This window comes from Hoplias malabaricus, chromosome 14, assembly GCF_029633855.1.
Source record: "Hoplias malabaricus isolate fHopMal1 chromosome 14, fHopMal1.hap1, whole genome shotgun sequence".
Taxonomy (NCBI): domain Eukaryota; kingdom Metazoa; phylum Chordata; class Actinopteri; order Characiformes; family Erythrinidae; genus Hoplias; species Hoplias malabaricus.
In genome coordinates, this window is record NC_089813.1 from 2,649,673 (window position 1) to 2,666,608 (window position 16,936).

At 39.0% G+C, this 16,936-nt stretch overlaps 2 protein-coding genes across 2 annotated transcripts; both read left to right on the top strand.

Moving 5' to 3' along the window:
• Positions 1–636: 636 nt before the first annotated feature.
• Positions 637–10,509, top strand: LOC136666107 (H-2 class II histocompatibility antigen, A-Q alpha chain-like). The gene is made up of 4 exons (XM_066644116.1): positions 637–732; positions 7,001–7,249; positions 9,357–9,641; positions 10,187–10,509. Exons 1-4 carry the CDS (start codon positions 678–680, stop codon positions 10,306–10,308), a joined length of 711 nt encoding a protein of 236 aa, XP_066500213.1. The 5' UTR covers positions 637–677; the 3' UTR covers positions 10,309–10,509.
• Positions 10,510–11,475: 966 nt separating this feature from the next.
• Positions 11,476–15,988, top strand: LOC136666106 (HLA class II histocompatibility antigen, DP beta 1 chain-like). The gene is made up of 5 exons (XM_066644115.1): positions 11,476–12,164; positions 13,295–13,573; positions 13,778–14,059; positions 15,240–15,353; positions 15,456–15,988. The coding sequence occupies exons 1-5, from the start codon at positions 12,113–12,115 to the stop codon at positions 15,476–15,478; spliced, it is 750 nt and encodes a 249-aa protein (XP_066500212.1). The 5' UTR covers positions 11,476–12,112; the 3' UTR covers positions 15,479–15,988.
• Positions 15,989–16,936: the final 948 nt, after the last annotated feature.

Genomic DNA, 16,936 nt, shown 5'->3' on the forward strand with positions numbered 1-16,936 from the left:
TGATTAGGGTCAATGAACACACACATACTAGTGATTAGGGTCAGTGAACACACACACACTAGTGATTAGGGTCAGTGAACACACACACACTAGTGATTAGGGTCAGTGAACACACACTAGTGATTAGGGTCAGTGAACAAACATGCACTAGTGATTAGGGTCAATAAACACACACACACTAGTGATTAGGGTCAATGAACACACACACACACTAGTGATTAGGGTCAGTGAACACACACACACTAGTGATTAGGGTCAGTGAACAAACATGCACTAGTGATTAGGGTCAGTGAACACACACACACACACACACTAGTGATTAGGGTCAGTGAACACACACACACTAGTGATTTGGTGATTAGGTCACATTTGAACAGGGCTCAGGTGAAGAGACTGGCTCAGGGTGTGACCCTGCCTTGTGCCCGGTGATTGCGCTCGCGGTATAGAAATATAAACATGATAATGTGAGTAAATGCTCTGAGTGACTGTCCTGCTGAGAGTAGGGGCTCAGAGAAGCTGAAAACTAATATCACCCGGAGATGACAGAGTCAGAGTGAAAGTAAATCTCCTATTGGCTGATGATCCTGAGCTGTGGGAGTTAGAGAGAGAGACACAGAGAGACTGTGTTCAGTTTGGACTCTCTCCTGTGTGAGTGTGTGTCCTCTGCGCTGATCACAATGAAGCTGTGTTTAATCCTTGCCTGCGCAGCTCTGCTCTACACTGTGTCTGCAGGTGAGAACATTAATATTTCAGACTTCAGTAATGAACAGTTTGTTACAGTGTAATTATTGTGTTATTACTGTAGTTGAGTGTAACTAGAAGGAGCTGGATTTGGTTCATTATTTATAATTATTATAGAGTGTAGTGTTTATTACTCTGTATTTTACTGTACATCACCATCACATTAACACTAGAACTACCAGGGTTTTCATATACCCCCTTTTTCTACCAGAGGCTGCCAAATGGCAGTGCTGGGGTAATTTGCAACCCATTAGGCCACCTTTTGTTATGTACATTAAGCCACTACTAGGTGCTAAAACGGGGGGGATGGGTGATAGTGTGAACTGTGACTGACAAAGCTCTGAGAGTCACAGCAGGCACAGACTTTCAGGAGTTTAGGTCAGGGCAACAGTCTCAACAAATAAAAAATATTTTGGTACTTTGGCAGTTTTCTCAGCTGCTGATAATAAAAAATATTATTATAATCTTTCAAAAATATGATGAAATAGTACTTGTTTATTTAGAATACACACAATAAAGAATTATTTAAGCTTTTTATTTTATATTTGTTGATCTAATGCAGTATTATTTGATGTGAAACTTACAAAAACCTTGAGAAATATAAATAAAAAAATCAGTTAAGTAAAAATTGCTCAAAAATAGTATTTAAATTTAATTTGAGTCATATTTACTTGTCAAGAAAAACACTTTGCCAATGGGGTGAGATATTTTGACTTAAAACAAGAAAAAATGTCCTGATAATATTCTTTTACTTGGGTTTTAAAAAGTTTAAGTAAAAATGTCCTTTTTACAAGTAGCTGAGGGTTGTTTTTTGTATAAATCTATGTAAAAATATCTTTACCTATTGGCAGTTTTTCAAAAGACAAAAACTACTTAAAATAAGGTTACAAACTATCAGAGCTATTTTGACTAATCAATATGCCACTTTTTGCGCTGTGAACACAATCCTACATTAGCACAAAGGAGGCAGTTTTTCAAAAGGCAAATTTACTTAAAATCTGAACTTTAGCTATTTTGACCAATCATCAGTGAGAAAACAATCCAAAATTAGTACAAAGGAGGCAGACTTGAGATGTTTTGAAATTATAGTTCAAATGTCTTTGTGTCAGTTTTAGAATAAAGAGAAAGATGACTGCAGACAGGAAAACTTGTTAATAAAGTGTGTAAACTTTATATAATAAACTGCAACAAAGTAAATAGCCTATCTGGCTACATGCTGAGTGAAATAAAATAGAATAAACCTTTCTCACTATAATACAATATTACAAATATACACGATGGAGGTAACTGAGATGGGTTCTATATTTATTTTAAAAATGTTGTTGCAGCCATTAGATCGAAATATGCCAGTACCGGGTAACAGTGAACAGGGATGGGTGTGGTGGGTGATAGCGTGAACGATGATGATAACGATTATGTGTGTATCCACCTCCATGTGGATAAAAAGCCACGTCACCACATATTTCACTTACTCTGTTGACCAAGAAGCAAAGATGGCAAAGGTTTACAGTACACAGCAGGCTTTGGACATGACCCTCAACCATGTCAACCCCTGTGACTCCGATGGAGAAGAAATTACTATTGATCAGAGCGGTGACTCTGAAATCTCTTCTGGTAAGATTTCCTAAATTTTCTATGTTTGTTTGCCGGTTCTGGCTGTTGTGATTTTGGAAGAGACACACTGCAAAAGTACAATCTTGAAGTTAAAATTGCTCAAGAATATTATTCTATTTTAATTTGAGTAATTTTGACTTGTATTTTGACTTAAAACAAGACAAAATGTCCTGATACGATTCTTTTACTTTGGGTTTTAAAAAGTTTAAGTAAAAATGTCTTTTTTACAACTAGCTGAGGGTTGTTTTTTTGTATAAATTTATTTAAAAATATCTTTACCTATTGGCAGTTTTTCAAAAGACAAAAACTACTTAAAATAAGGTTACAGAATATCAGAGCTATTTTGACTAATCAATATGCCACTTTTTGCGCTGTGAAAACAATCCTACATTAGCACAAAGGAGGCATACTTGAGATGTTTTGGAATTATAATTCAAATACCATGTTTGTGTCAATTTCACATTATTTTAACCTTTCACTAATCAAATCTCAAACATATGGTCCTGTAGATGAGGAGACTTCACCACCTCCAGGAAAGAGAGGTCGCATGGAGACACACGACTGGCTGACAGAGACGGCAAAAGATGGCACAGTGTGGCATGAAGAACATAGTTTATATTTCTGTAAAGTTTACATTTCTATTTATGAATACTTTTGTTATCATATTGTTGCATGCTTATTTTATCTTTTATTACTTCCTTTATTACTATTTCATTGTACAGGGAAACCAAGCAAAATGTTTCTTTCCTGTTCATATACCAATAAAACTACCTTGAATCTAAATGTCTGGTAATGTTGACTTTTTTGGGGGGGTGGGGGTTCACCAACTTGCTGCAGAGAAGAGTGTGGAGTGCAGTAGAGTGTCTCCTTTCAAATGTAAAGGCATCATTTACATAACACTGGAGGTGAGAAGAGCTGTTCACACCTGCCAAATGGCAGTTCTTTGGGATTTAAAGGTATAATTGCCAAATGGCAGCGGTTTGGTAGTTCTAGTGTTAAGACTGACACTTATAAAACTACACTCAAACATTAAAACAGAGACAAAAGAATAAAAATAAAAGTGAAGTAGGAAAACATTAACATGCATCTAATATAAATAAATAGATAGACATTATTTTCAATAAAAGATGGGGCCTGGATTAAAATATAAACATTAACATGTAAACACTGCGCTGAATAGAATATTACTTACATAAAAACATAACTGTCACAGGTGAGCAGGGAGGACGAAGGAGGCGGATGTAAATGTGAGAAATTTATTAACAAAATGAAAACAAGATACAAACTAAATAAACATGGGCAGAAAAGACATAACACAGACAGGATTAAACTCAACCAAACTAAACAAAGACAGACAGGGAAGAGCCGTGAACTGGGGTAGATACCTGTAAACAGAAAGAAACAGAGGCACAGAAACACACATCTACACACACAACACCAAACAAAGGAGCAGTCAAACCACATGGGTATATAAGGACAAGACAAACGAGGAACACCTGGAGACAATTGGACAGAGGCAGGACTAAGGCGGGACTAGGGCGGAGACAGGAACAACAATCAACAGAGCCATGTGCTACATGAGCACATGGTGGGGAAAACAGACAAGACAGAGCCAGGATGTGACAATAACATTGTGTCATGTTCTGTATTCAGGGAGAAAGTGCAGTCTCTCTCTCTCTTTCTTGTGAGTGCAATCTGTATATTCTTCTCATTGTCACACCAACTCTTTCTTTCTCTCCCTCTCTCTTTCTTGCTCTCTCTTCCACACTCTCTTTATAATTCTTTCTATCAGAGAATGTGTTAGTGATTTCTGTTGATGAGAGAAACAGTAACAGTTTGAACTATCTTCCTTTTGAAGATCACTGCACAGAGGGAGAGTACAGACCCCTTTTCCAGAAAAGGACATTTTTATAAAACGCAGCACATTCATGACTCTGTGATGTGTTCATTCTCTTAAAGCTTTATTTAACTGATACAGCACAAAGAACATATTTCCAATGTTTTCACCAAACACCTTGATTTCAGAAAGTAACTTATTATTTACTCTTTAAATCATTTAAAATTTGAAGCCTGAAACACACTCCAGAAAGTTGAGACTGAGGTGAGTTTACCACTGTGTTACATCACCTTTCCTTTTTATTACACTGTTTAATCATTTGGGAATTGAGGATTCCTATTTTAAAGTTTCTCTATCTGAAGTCTCCTTTTGGCTCATTCTCACCTGATACAAGACGTCAGCTGCTCAACAGTCAGTGGCTGTGTTTCCTGATTCTTGTTTTCATGATAACCACAGGAGACATATCTAAATCACAGACAGGTCAGTCCTGCACAACATTCTGTGTTTACACAGACAAGTTTCTGTAGCATGTACAAAATGAGGCCTGGCTTTTTCTTGCTGAAATAACCATTGTAGTGTAGTATGATGAATGTGCATTAATTCCTAATAAGAAATCTGACTTTTTGGGATCTAATCTGCAGAAATTTTGTCTGGTCACTATCAGTGACCTCTCATAACTCTCAGTCATTCTTTTCACCCCCAAAACATCTTCACAAAGAATCATAAAAACGACAATATGCTTATTTATGATGAGACCAGCTCCACTCAGTAGAATGCAGAGAGACGCAAAGATTTACATGATATCAACTTTAATTCAATTTCCACTCACACATTATAAAGGCTGTTAAAACTAAATGAATCAAACATTACTTAATCCCTTAATTTCCTTAAAAGTTTATCACATGGTAAACAATGTTGCAAAACCTAATTCCAGTTGGACAATCAAAACTGGAATTATAATCATATGTTTAAAATTACCTTTTGTATGAACTTCATTTAGAAACCACCAAGGTTTTCAGAAATCTTGGACACTCATTCAACAGGAATCTTCCTTAAGTCTTTGTCTTGTCAACTGTCGTAAATAAAATATGATGTCACTACTCCAGGGAGCTTCTGGTCTAAAGAATGTCCAATAAGCAGTAGGACAGGGCAACCCTCAAGCCCCAAGGACCAGTCAAGACTTCAAGGCAGGGTTCCTGAAACCTGGTCTACAAATCACTGCTGCAAAAAGCATTAGCAATGTCGCACTCTCTCGTTCGCTCTCCAGCTCTCTTTGGCTCATCAACATTTCAGTCCAGACAGAACAAACCCAGAACAGAGAAAGAAAATGTAGAGAGAGAAAGAAAGAGGAGGGGTGGAATGAAGGATAAAATTAGATTCACCCAAGGGCTGTCTCTGTTTCCAGCCCTGAAGCTCAGTTTTATTTTTATTTCTATTATTATTTATTATTTCTATTTATTTTTATTTCTATTCTGGATTTAAATCCAGAAACGCTTGATTGCCGTTCCCAAAGCAAAGAAGCAGCTATTTTGGCTACATAACTATTACAATTAACTTTTACACACACACACACACACACACAAATCCCACATACAGAAAATGATAAATTGATGATAAATGATATAATTACGGGCGGCACAGTGGAGCAACAGGTAGTGTCGCAGTCACACAGCTCCAGGGACTTGGAGGTTGTGGGTTCGATAAGTCTGTGAGGAGTTGATGTGTTTTCCCCGTGTCTGCGTGGGTTTCCTCTGGGTGACTGTCTGTGAGGAGTGTGGTGTGTTCTCTCTGTGTCTGCGTGGGTTTCCTCCGGGTGACTGTCTGTGAGGAGTGTGGTGTGTTCTCTCTGTGTCTGCGTGGGTTTCCTCCGGGTGACTGTCTGTGAGGAGTGTGGTGTGTTCTCCCTGTGTCTGCGTGGGTTTCCTCTGGGTGACTGTCTGTGAGGAGTGTGGTGTGTTCTCTCTGTGTCTGCGTGGGTTTCCTCCGGGTGACTGTCTGTGAGGAGTGTGGTGTGTTCTCCCTGTGTCTGTGTGAGTTTCCTCTGGGTGAGTGTCTTAAGAGTCTCTGTTAAGAGTATTTTGAGAAATATAACAAAAATGTTTTAAGACAAATCACCTACCCTAGCTTTATTACAGGTAAAACACCTGAGCATTCACTGACTACACTCACTGTCCCTCAGAGTGATCCAGAGTGATCCACTTGTTTATTAAAAGAGAAGCAATATAATAATAAAGAGGAAAAACAGCATAAATTAAAGGCACTTCCCTGTACTCAAAGCTCTGAGAAGGATTTGTATTGTATCTAAACTCTAACATGTAAGTTAAAAGATATATAATATAAATGTTTAAAGAATAACAGACTCCACCCACAGAAGGGTTATCAGCAGATGAATGAGGGCTTTAGTGAATGGAGCAGGGCTGATCTTCTCACTCAGTGTTTGGGTAAATGGTGTTCAGATTGATGGGCTTTTAAAACACACTACTTTTAAAATGGTCAGAGTGGCTCGAGAATGGCGTAAAAATGCCGTCCTAAAGCACTAAAAATGACATTTTGAACCCTAGTGTCGTTACGGCCGAAAAGGCAGCATTTCTGCATCATTTACAGCGTTCAAGTGGCAAAGAGGCTGTATTTTTCTGCATTTTATAAATAAAGTGTTTTCCATAAGTGGCACTTTTTACCCTTTGCCTCTTTGTAGGGATAGACCTTCCTTTGACCCAGAAGTGACTGCATAGTTTCCTCTCTCTCTCTCTCTCTCTCTCTCTCTCTCTCTCTCTCTCTCTCTCTCTCTCTCTCTCTCTCTCTCTCCAGTGAAATACCAGGATCTCGCATTAACGTTCTGCTCAGACTCAGAAAGAGAGAAGATCTATGGAATCGATGGAGAAGAAAAGTGGCACGCTGATTTCAGTTTGGAGAAAGGAGTGATGACTCTGCCGCAGTTCGCAGATCCGTTCTCCTATGAAGAAGGTGCCTATGAGGGAGCTGTTTCTGATATAAAAATCTGCAGAACCAGCCTGGGTCGTGCTATAAAAGCTAATAATTACCCCTCAATACCAAGAGGTGAGACATGAACAAGACTACACCTCACAATGTTCTCACAAGTAAATCAGACATATATCAGGGGCCCTGTGCCACCTAGCAACACCTTAGCAACAGCCTAACAACAACACAGCAACTAAAACCTGTCAAAAATACATCATAGTGTAATTCTGTGTGGTATTTTCTTCATGCTTCAAAATATTTATTTATTTATTGTTGGTATTTTAAGCTGTTAAATACTAAAGAGATAAAATGACCATGATTAAAATATCGATATTTATAGATATATAAAAGAGGGTTTGTTATATTTTGTGATTTTTTTTAAATTATGCATTACATAGTTTTCATATCTTAAGTGGTGTATAGAGTGTAGAGAGTGTAATGCTTAACAAATCTGTCTAAACAAACACTATTTTAAATTTGTAATGTGTAACAGGAAAAAGCTAATAGCTGTTAGTTGTATTTTACATGTTTTTTAAGGTTTCAAGGAACACATAATATTTTAATAATAACATTACATCTTCAGAATCATTGTGATGCTGTAACAGAGAGAACAGACCCTCTGTTGGTGTTACTACAGGCTCAGCACTGCAGAAACTTCATTATGTAACAATTGGAGGAGGGTGGAACCTACCCCACCCCCCCTGTTGCCCTTGGTTTCCGGACAATGCTGTAAAAATGTATTACCCCAAAAAACAATCAATCAAACAATTCCAACCAATCTTAGCATTCCTTTAAGTAAAATGATAATTTATTTGTTGTTAAAAGAATGTGTACCTTGTGTATGTAAGCTGTAAATAAACAGATATATTTACGTATATTGAAGTAAAGCTTATTTATAACCTGAGATTTCACTGTATTCATATCTGAATCATATTAAAATATTTTATACAAATTTTAATGTTCATATTTGATACCGGGGCGGCACGGTGGAGCAGCAGGTAGTGTCTCTGTCACAGCTTCAACACTCCAAAAACACACGTTGGTAGGTGGATTGGAGTGAATGTGTGAGTGTGTGTGTTGCCCTGTGAAGGACTGGCGCCCCCTCCAGGGTGTATTCCTGCCTTGCGCCCAATGATTCCAGGTAGGCTCTGGACCCACCGTGACCCTGAACTGGATAAGGGTCACAGATAATGAATGAATGATTGAATATTTGATATCCATGAATTATGAATATTTTTGATAATATTTTTATAACGAAGAGAGATTTAGCTTTTATATGATTCCTTCCTATAATTTATAAATAAATATATTTGATAAATGCAAATTATTAATTCATTCATTGTAAATGCTTATGTAAGACCACACTCCTCACAGACAGTCACCCGGAGGAAACCCACACAGACACAGAGAGAACACACCACACTCCTCACAGACAGTCACCCGGAGGAAACCCACACAGACACAGAGAGAACACACCACACTCCTCACAGTCACCCAGAGGAAACCCACACAGACACAGAGAGAACACACCACACTCCTCACAGACAGTCACCCTGAGGAAACCCACACAGACACAGAGAGAACACACCACACTCCTCACAGACAGTCACCCGGAGGAAACCCACACAGACACAGAGAGAACACACCACACTCCTCACAGTCACCCAGAGGAAAACCACACAGACACAGAGAGAACACACCACACTCCTCACAGACAGTCACCCTGAGGAAACCCACACAGACACAGAGAGAACACACCACACTCCTCACAGACAGTCACCCAGAGGAAACCCACACAGACACAGAGAGAACACACCACACTCCTCACAGACAGTCACCCGGAGGAAACCCACGCAGACACAGAGAGAACACACCACACTCCTCACAGACAGTCACCCGGAGGAAACCCACACAGACATAGGGAGAACACACCACACTCCTCACAGACAGTCACCCGGAGCGGGACTAGAACCCACACCCTCCAGGACCCTGGAGCAGTGACAGAGACACTACCTGCTGCACCATTTTGCCGCCCCCAAATGCAAATTATGTTACAAATTATTTTTTGAAATACAAGCATGATGTATTCTTTATGTTGCCTATATTTTATTGAACTTGTTTTTATTTGAATTCATTTGGAATTCTAAACTTCTGTAAATAATTATATGAATAACTTTACTCCTAGTTGCCCCTCAGAGTTCAGTCTACACCAAGAGCAGTGTACAGCTGGGCTCTAGAAACACCCTCATCTGTCACATCACTGGATTCTACCCTCCACATGTGGAAGTGACCTGGACCAGGAACAATGTGAATGTGACAGATGAAGCCAATCTCAGCAGATATTACCCAAACACTGAAGATAGCACCTTTAAACTGGTCACTACCCTGAGCTTCACTCCAGAGAAGGGGGACATCTACTCCTGCAGTGTGCAGCACACAGCCCTGGACAGAGCACTGACCAAAACATGGGGTGAGATTTACACCTGATTATTAACCTGTGTCTGTTAGTGGATTTCAGTTATGGTGCCCATAGCCAGGTGTTGAAACGGACCACAGACCTGACCTGAGAATAACGGGACTGGGACGGGGCTGTGTTTTATGCAGTGAATTTTGTGTTAAAAGTTCTACAAAAGCAAATATAAATCTGAAAGCACAATTCCTAGAATGAAGAGCAGAAAGTATATGTTGTGAATGCAGTATATTTAAAAGGTACATTTTGTTCTTTGCAGTTATTTGATACTGATTTTTGTTTGTTTTGCCCAGTCTTTGCTTTCATTTTTTATGTTTTTTTAAGTTTCCTTCTTACTTTCCTTACTCTTACTTAAAGTCTTACTTTACTTCTGTTTAATTTTTTTTGCTTCTGAATTCTGAAAGAAACTTCACATGTGGGAGGGTCTTAGAGGAAGGTGTTTACTTTGAATCTCCATTGGTCACTGATTGGTGCTCTGAACCCTTCCAGAAATCATCTTCCCTGCAACTGAACTGTGTGTGTGTGTGTGTGTGTGTGTTTCACAGAGGTTGATGTAGAGCTGCCCGGTGTTGGAGCGTCTGTGTTCTGTGGAGTGGGGTTGGCTGGAGGACTGCTGGGAGTCGCTGTGGGAACTTTCTTCCTCATCAAAGGAAACAACTGTAACTGAGAATCAGACTCTAACTGTAAACTGTCAGTGATGTGATTGTGTGTTTCTCTGAAACCCTGCAGTTTGATAAATGTTCTGTAATTAGTCTTTTTTTCTGTTTTACATTCTAATGTTATCAAACATCTACAAACATCTAAAGTCTACTAAAGTAAAGTGTTGATTCAATTAAAATGAGGACGGTTTTTCTCAATAAATTATAATAACATCACAAAGTTAATTTATTTCAGTGATTCAATTCAAAAAGTCAAACTCATATAGATTCAGTACAAACATTCATTCAGACAATTGTTGGGTCTAGCATCTCTCATCTTCCTCTTGATAAAACCATATAGATTATGGTAACACTTCAAATTACAGCCCGCTAATTACTGGGTAAGTACAGAGCATGTACCTGTTCAGTAAGCCGTAAGATAAAATAAGTACTGGGTAAGTAAAGGGTATGACACAGAAATATCTGATTATTACTGAGTCTCTTACAAACACTTTACAAATAAGAAGGGTTTAAGTCAGGGCTCTAGCTGGATCACTCCAGAACATTCACAGAGTTGTCCCTAAGCCACACCTGTGTTGTCTTGGCTGTGTGCTTAGGATCATTGTCTTGTTGGAAGGTGAATCTTCGGCCTAGACTGAAGTCCAGAATGTCCTGGATCCATAATGCTTCACTGGGCATGGTATTGCACAGGGGATGAGCAGTGCTTGGTTTCCTCCAGAGATAATGCTTAGAACTGAGAACAAAAAAGTTTGAGAGTCCTAGAGTCCTTTAGGTATTTTTTTTTATTATTTATTTTTTTTTTTGCAAACTCCAGGTGAGTTCTTGTGTATCTTTTACTGAGGAGAGACTTCTGTCTGGCCACTCTGGAATAATGCCCAAATTGGTGAATTGCTGCAGTGATGGTTGATCTTCTGGAAGCTTCTCCTGCACACAGGATCTATGGAGCTCAGCCAGAGTGACCACTGGGTTCTTGGTCACTTCTGTCACTCACCTGATTACTTTAGTTTGGAGGGGCAGCCAGCAACAGGAAGAGTCCTGGTTGTCCCAGACCTCTTCCATTTGAGAATTATGGAGGCCATTGCTCTTGGGAACTTTCAGTGCAGCAGAAGTATTATTTAGTCTTCTCTGTCTGTGAGTTCTACAGGCAGTTATTTCCTCCTCACGGCTTGGCTTTTGCTCTGATATGCAGTGAGACCTTAGACAGGTGTGAGACCATAGACAGGTGTGTCTCTTATCAAATCATGTCCAATCCACTGCATTTACCACAGTTGGACTCCAATCATGGCATAGAGATATCTCAGAGATGATATAGAGACATGGGAGGCCCCCAAAGCTAAATATCTTGTCCATGCACATTTTTAGGTTTTTCTTTTATAACACATTTTCAAAGAAATTCTGTTTTCACTTTGTCATTATGGGAACAAAACTTATTACATTATTTTTTTTTTTTTTTATTTTAACACAAAGCCTCAACATAACAAAATGAACATGAAACTGATCAATTGATTATGACAAATACAGCTGATATCATAATTGACACATTTAAGATAAAGCTAATATAACAGAAGATTTTTTTTTTAATATTACACAGATTTGTGCACAGCTTTGGCAGTTGTCATTACTCACGAAGTCGCCTGGAAAGATGCATTTCTGCCTCCGCCTAGTAACAGAGGATGTAGTGGTGTATTAGACTGTTGGTTGGCGAACTGAGCTGTGTGTATGAACTGGAACCATCTCTCTCTCCCTCTCTCTCTCTCTCTTTTTCTCTCTCTCTGAAACTCTCTCAATTGTTGGACACAGATAGAAGTGAAAATGAGCCTGAGTCTGCAGCTGCTGCTCCTCCTGACTCTGACCGTCAGAACAGGTGTGTTTACATTTATACTTATCTGAGTAGTTTTATTTCAATTATATGCATGTAACACACAGACTTTTATCTGGAGTGTAAATGTGATTTGCACTGAACTTTTAAAGACTTCATATAAAATAAACATGAATACAGTTGTAACGGTTTGTTATCAGTGAAGTTATCGGTGTGTGGAGAGGCATCTGGAAGAACACACTGAAGTGAAGACTGGATTTAAAATGTGTACTTATGCACTATATATTTCAAGAAGTAATTTCTGTCAAATGTAATGAATCTGAAAGGTGGAGCTGTGTTGATGTAAAAAAGATTTATTTTAATTAGTTTAAAATATATTATATATTTATATTTTTTATATATTTTTATTTAATAGAAAGTCAAAACTAATTTAAGAATAATGCTAACTGTAGCTATTACTTATGACTGAGTAAATGTGTCCCAGAGTTCTCTGAATCACAAAGGGAGCAATTTCATCTGCACATAGTGATTTTAAAACTACTTTTTGTAAAATTCAGAGGTCGTCTCTTCTCCATGTGCTGATCCCCAGTCGGTTTACACTGGAAAACGGTCTAATGTGTTTATGAAGCCCCAGTGACTGTAAAAAGTGACACTGTCAGACATGCTCTCTCTCTCTCTGTCTCTCTCTCTCTCTCACTCTCTCTGCTAATGGCAGAGAAATGGCAAATACAAATGTTGAAAATCAGGAAAAAGAGATGAGTATGTTGCTCTATTCCTGCTCCATAGGGGGATGACACTGACTTATTTTTGCTGTTACAGTTACATTACTTAAGGTGGAACTGACTCTGAATTCAGGAGAGCGCTAACTGTATGAAAGTAAACACAGCGCGAAAGTGCTACAAAACTAAACAGCTCGAGTTACACATGAGTTTCTGTGGGAATTCAAACAGCGAATAAACACTTACAGATAATTTACACTTCAGACACCAACAAACAACAGTTGTTTTCCTCCTCAAACACACTGTTCCACCTTAAAAAAACTTCTGGACATAAATAAACCAGAGAACAGTGTTGTCCCACAAACTTAGATGTTGCCTTTAATACAGTATACATGTTTATATGATTTTCTTACACAGACCTAATTGTTATTGTAAATATTTCTTTTCTCTCTCCAGCGCTGACCGGTGAATATTATCTCTATGTGACAGATGAATGTCTCACCAGTTCATCAGCACTGACCGATGTGGAATTCATTAGAACTGAATATTTCAATAAGTATCCGTATGCACGATTTAACAGCACGGTGGGGGAGTTTGTCGGCTTCACTGAGTACGGAGTACAGACTGCAGAGTACTATAACAGCCATCCTTACGTACATCAGTTGAGAAGTGAACTGGAGAGATACTGCAAACCCAGCCTGGGGTTTGATTTCTACTCTGTTCTGGAGAAAACAGGTGAGTATGAATCAGTGCAACTCAGAAACAACTAAACCACCACTGACCTGTTCATTTACACTCAGCACTCAACACAGCTTTAATAAACACGTCTGAGAATACGCTTTGCTGAAAATGCCTGCCTATTTAGTCATATTCTCTTTGATTGCACTAATAATAACACACAAATATGAATCTTCTTAACATATACCTGGTGTTTTGCAGTGAAGCCAAGGGTGGAACTCAAGGCAGAACAGCAGCCCAAAGGCGCTCACACGTCCATGTTGATGTGCAGCGCGTATGACTTCTACCCTGCAGCCATTGATGTGTACTGGCAGAAAGACGGGAAAAAAGTTACCACTGATGTGACCACCACACAGGAGTTGGCTGATGGAGACTGGTACTACCAGGTCCACTCTCACCTGGAGTACACCCCCAGATCTGGAGAGAAGATCTCCTGTGTGGTGGAGCATGCCAGCTTCTCAGAACCTATGGTCTACGATTTGGGTGAGGACAGAATGAGATTATCACACACCAATAAAACCTGTTTAATTCTGAACCACTTCATGTTCATGAGTTATCTGAGCAGCAAAATATAAAGTGGCAATTTATCCAGATGTGCTTGTGAAAAATTGCTGAATACACAGTTCAGTTCAGGAGGTGCTTCAAGAAGGGGTTTCTCACCCTTGAATAGTTTTTGTTTTGTTCCTGTCTCCTCCTGTAAACTGTCAGTGATATTATAACAAAGTGGAAGAAATTTGGAACCATAGCAACTCAACCACAAAATGGTAGGCTATGTAAAATGATGGAGTGGGGTCAGAGGATGCTGAGGGGCAAAGTGCATAGAGGTCGCAAACTTTCTGTAGTCAGTCACTACAGACCTCCACACTTCATGTGGCCTTCAGATTCGCTGAAATGGGTTTCTACGGCCGAGCAGCCGTATCCAAGCCTTACTCCACCAAGAGCAATGAAAAGTATCAGATGCAGTGGTGTAAAGCACACAGACATTGGACTGTAGAGCAGTGGGGATGTGTTATTCATCACTCCACAGAACATTGACGATTGTCTGATTGTGTTGTGCCAAGTGTAAAGTTTGGTGGAGGAGAGATTATGGGTTGTTATTCAGAAGTTAGGCTCTGCCCTTTAGTTCCAGTAAAAGGAACTCTTAGTGCCTCACAATACCAAGAGATTATGGATAATTTCATCCTCCCAACTTTGTGGAAACAGTTTGGGGACGACCCCTTCCTATTCCAACCTGACTGTGCACCAGTGCACAAAGCAAGGTACATAAAGACATGGATGAGTGGGTTTGTTGTGGCAGAACTTGACTGATCTGCACAGTGTCCTGACATCACCCTGACAGAACACCTTTGGGGTGAATCAGAGGGGAGACTGAGGGCCAGGCCTTGTCCAACATCAGTGTCTGACCTCATTAATGCGCTTCTGAAAGAAGGGTGGACACTTCCTATAAACACTATCCTAAACCTTGTGGTAGCCTTCCCAGAGGTTTTAAAGCTGTTAGAGCTGCAAATGGTGGGCAGACAATAAATTAAACCCTGTGGATTAAGAAGGGGATGTCACTCAAGTTTATATGTGTGCGAAGGCAGATGAGCGAATATTGTGTACCTTAATTTCTTCTGAAGTAGTTTAGATTAAATACAAATATTAAACATCTGTGTTTCCTCAGATCCTTCTCTTCCTGAGTCTGAGAGGAAAAAGATCGCTATCGGAGCGTCTGGGCTGGTGCTGGGGATCATTCTCTCTGCTGCTGGATTCATCTACTACAAGAAGAAATCCTCAGGTGAGTGGAGATCATAGAGTTTAACTGATATTGATTAATTTGGAGTGTTCATGTATTTAATTCAAGTAATTCACCATATGATTATTAACCTGTGTGTTTCAGGGAGAATCCTGGTGCCGACTTAATGCAGCAGCAGACTGTATTACTCTGTTGATTGTGTTACTGTGAAATACTCCTGATCCCATGTGGCTATATTTATCAGGTTATCAAGATGGTACCTAATGCAGCGCTGTCTGAGGGCTCAAAGTTCCTGCTAATTCAGCAATGGTGTCTGGTCTACACTGTCTGAGAGTTCTGAGTCCTTTAATCTCCCATACTGTTATGAATAGTAGATATTTTACTGAGCAATGTTCCTTAGGTACTGTTGGAAAATTGTCTCACACGTTTTGTTACAAATTTGTGAGACATTCCCCCTCTTCACTGCTAACACAGAGCCGTTTAAAACAAATGTTTGTTTTTTATATTCACCTGTTGACAGTAGACATTTTCAAAACTTGAATACATAATAATACATATAAACATTTCACTCTCGTTGGCTTCTCCTGACTATTCTGTGTTACTGGAATCAAATTTGAAATGTCTATATATTTACAGAATATAACCAAGTATATAAGTGACAACACTGGACATCTCTTTTGTGCTTTAATGAAATAAAGCTTCAAAAGAATTCACAAATCACAGATTCTTGTTTGAATTGCCTCTTTATTGGACATTTCTGGAAATTGGGTTTGTAATATATGAACCTACATTGTTTAAAATAAATAATCTTTAGAGGCCTGAAGGTGTTCTATATCAGCATTGATACAAAATGTTTAGTGTCGAGCCACATTCAAGAAATAGAAGTGTAGGGGAAAAAAAGTGTATTTTCTCATAAAAAAAAAAAGTTTAGATTGTAGAATAAATTATTGTTGTTGTTATTATTATTAACAGTAGCAGTAGCAGTAGCAATGCTTTAGGTTATTTAATGTGCAATTGATTTACCTGCAGCTGGGTAGCAGATGTTTCCCTTTCTTCACACTTTAGCAAAAGATACCTAAAGGGGTGATATCTCTCTCTCTCACACACACACACACACACTGTCTCTGTGTGTGCCAATAACATGTAAAAGCAGATTTATAATGTTTGTCTTTATACAAAACTACACTACATTCTTGAATTGACATCCTGGGAGCATTTTTTAACTCCCACTGCCCCCAGTTTTTCTGTTACTTGTAGGAATCGAACCAATCATCTATCAGCCCTAAGCCCACTTCCCTAACCATTAGACCACGGCTGACCACATTAGGTAGATTATTACACAGTAATTCTCCTGAGCTCCCCTACCTGCCGCTGAATGTTATTCACATTTACAGTACTGTTGTGAAGTCTCAAAGCTATCGTTAAGTTATGTTGCATTTGAGTGATGTCAGAAACTTGTAAATTGCATCTGAACGGCGGACAAGTCGTATTTCCCTCTGGTAAACTCAGGGTTTTATATGATACACGAGTTCACAAGATGTTACATATATCTCAACCGTTTACCTCTTCCCCTGGAGAAGATGGCATGCATGTGTTTAATTATCTGTTTTCTCTAGATAAAAGGC

Bases quoted from the DNA above. Each gene is read 5' to 3' on its own strand.
- LOC136666106 (XM_066644115.1), top strand. From the start codon at position 12,113: ATGAGCCTGAGTCTGCAGCTGCTGCTCCTCCTGACTCTGACCGTCAGA. The intron at 12,165-13,294 runs GTGTGTTTACAT...TTCTCTCTCCAG, and splicing joins GACTCTGACCGTCAGAACAG to CGCTGACCGGTGAATATTAT. The intron at 15,354-15,455 runs GTGAGTGGAGAT...TGTGTGTTTCAG, and splicing joins CTACAAGAAGAAATCCTCAG to GGAGAATCCTGGTGCCGACT.
- LOC136666107 (XM_066644116.1), top strand. From the start codon at position 678: ATGAAGCTGTGTTTAATCCTTGCCTGCGCAGCTCTGCTCTACACTGTG. The intron at 733-7,000 runs GTGAGAACATTA...CTCTCTCTCCAG, and splicing joins GCTCTACACTGTGTCTGCAG to TGAAATACCAGGATCTCGCA. The intron at 7,250-9,356 runs GTGAGACATGAA...CTTTACTCCTAG, and splicing joins TTACCCCTCAATACCAAGAG to TTGCCCCTCAGAGTTCAGTC.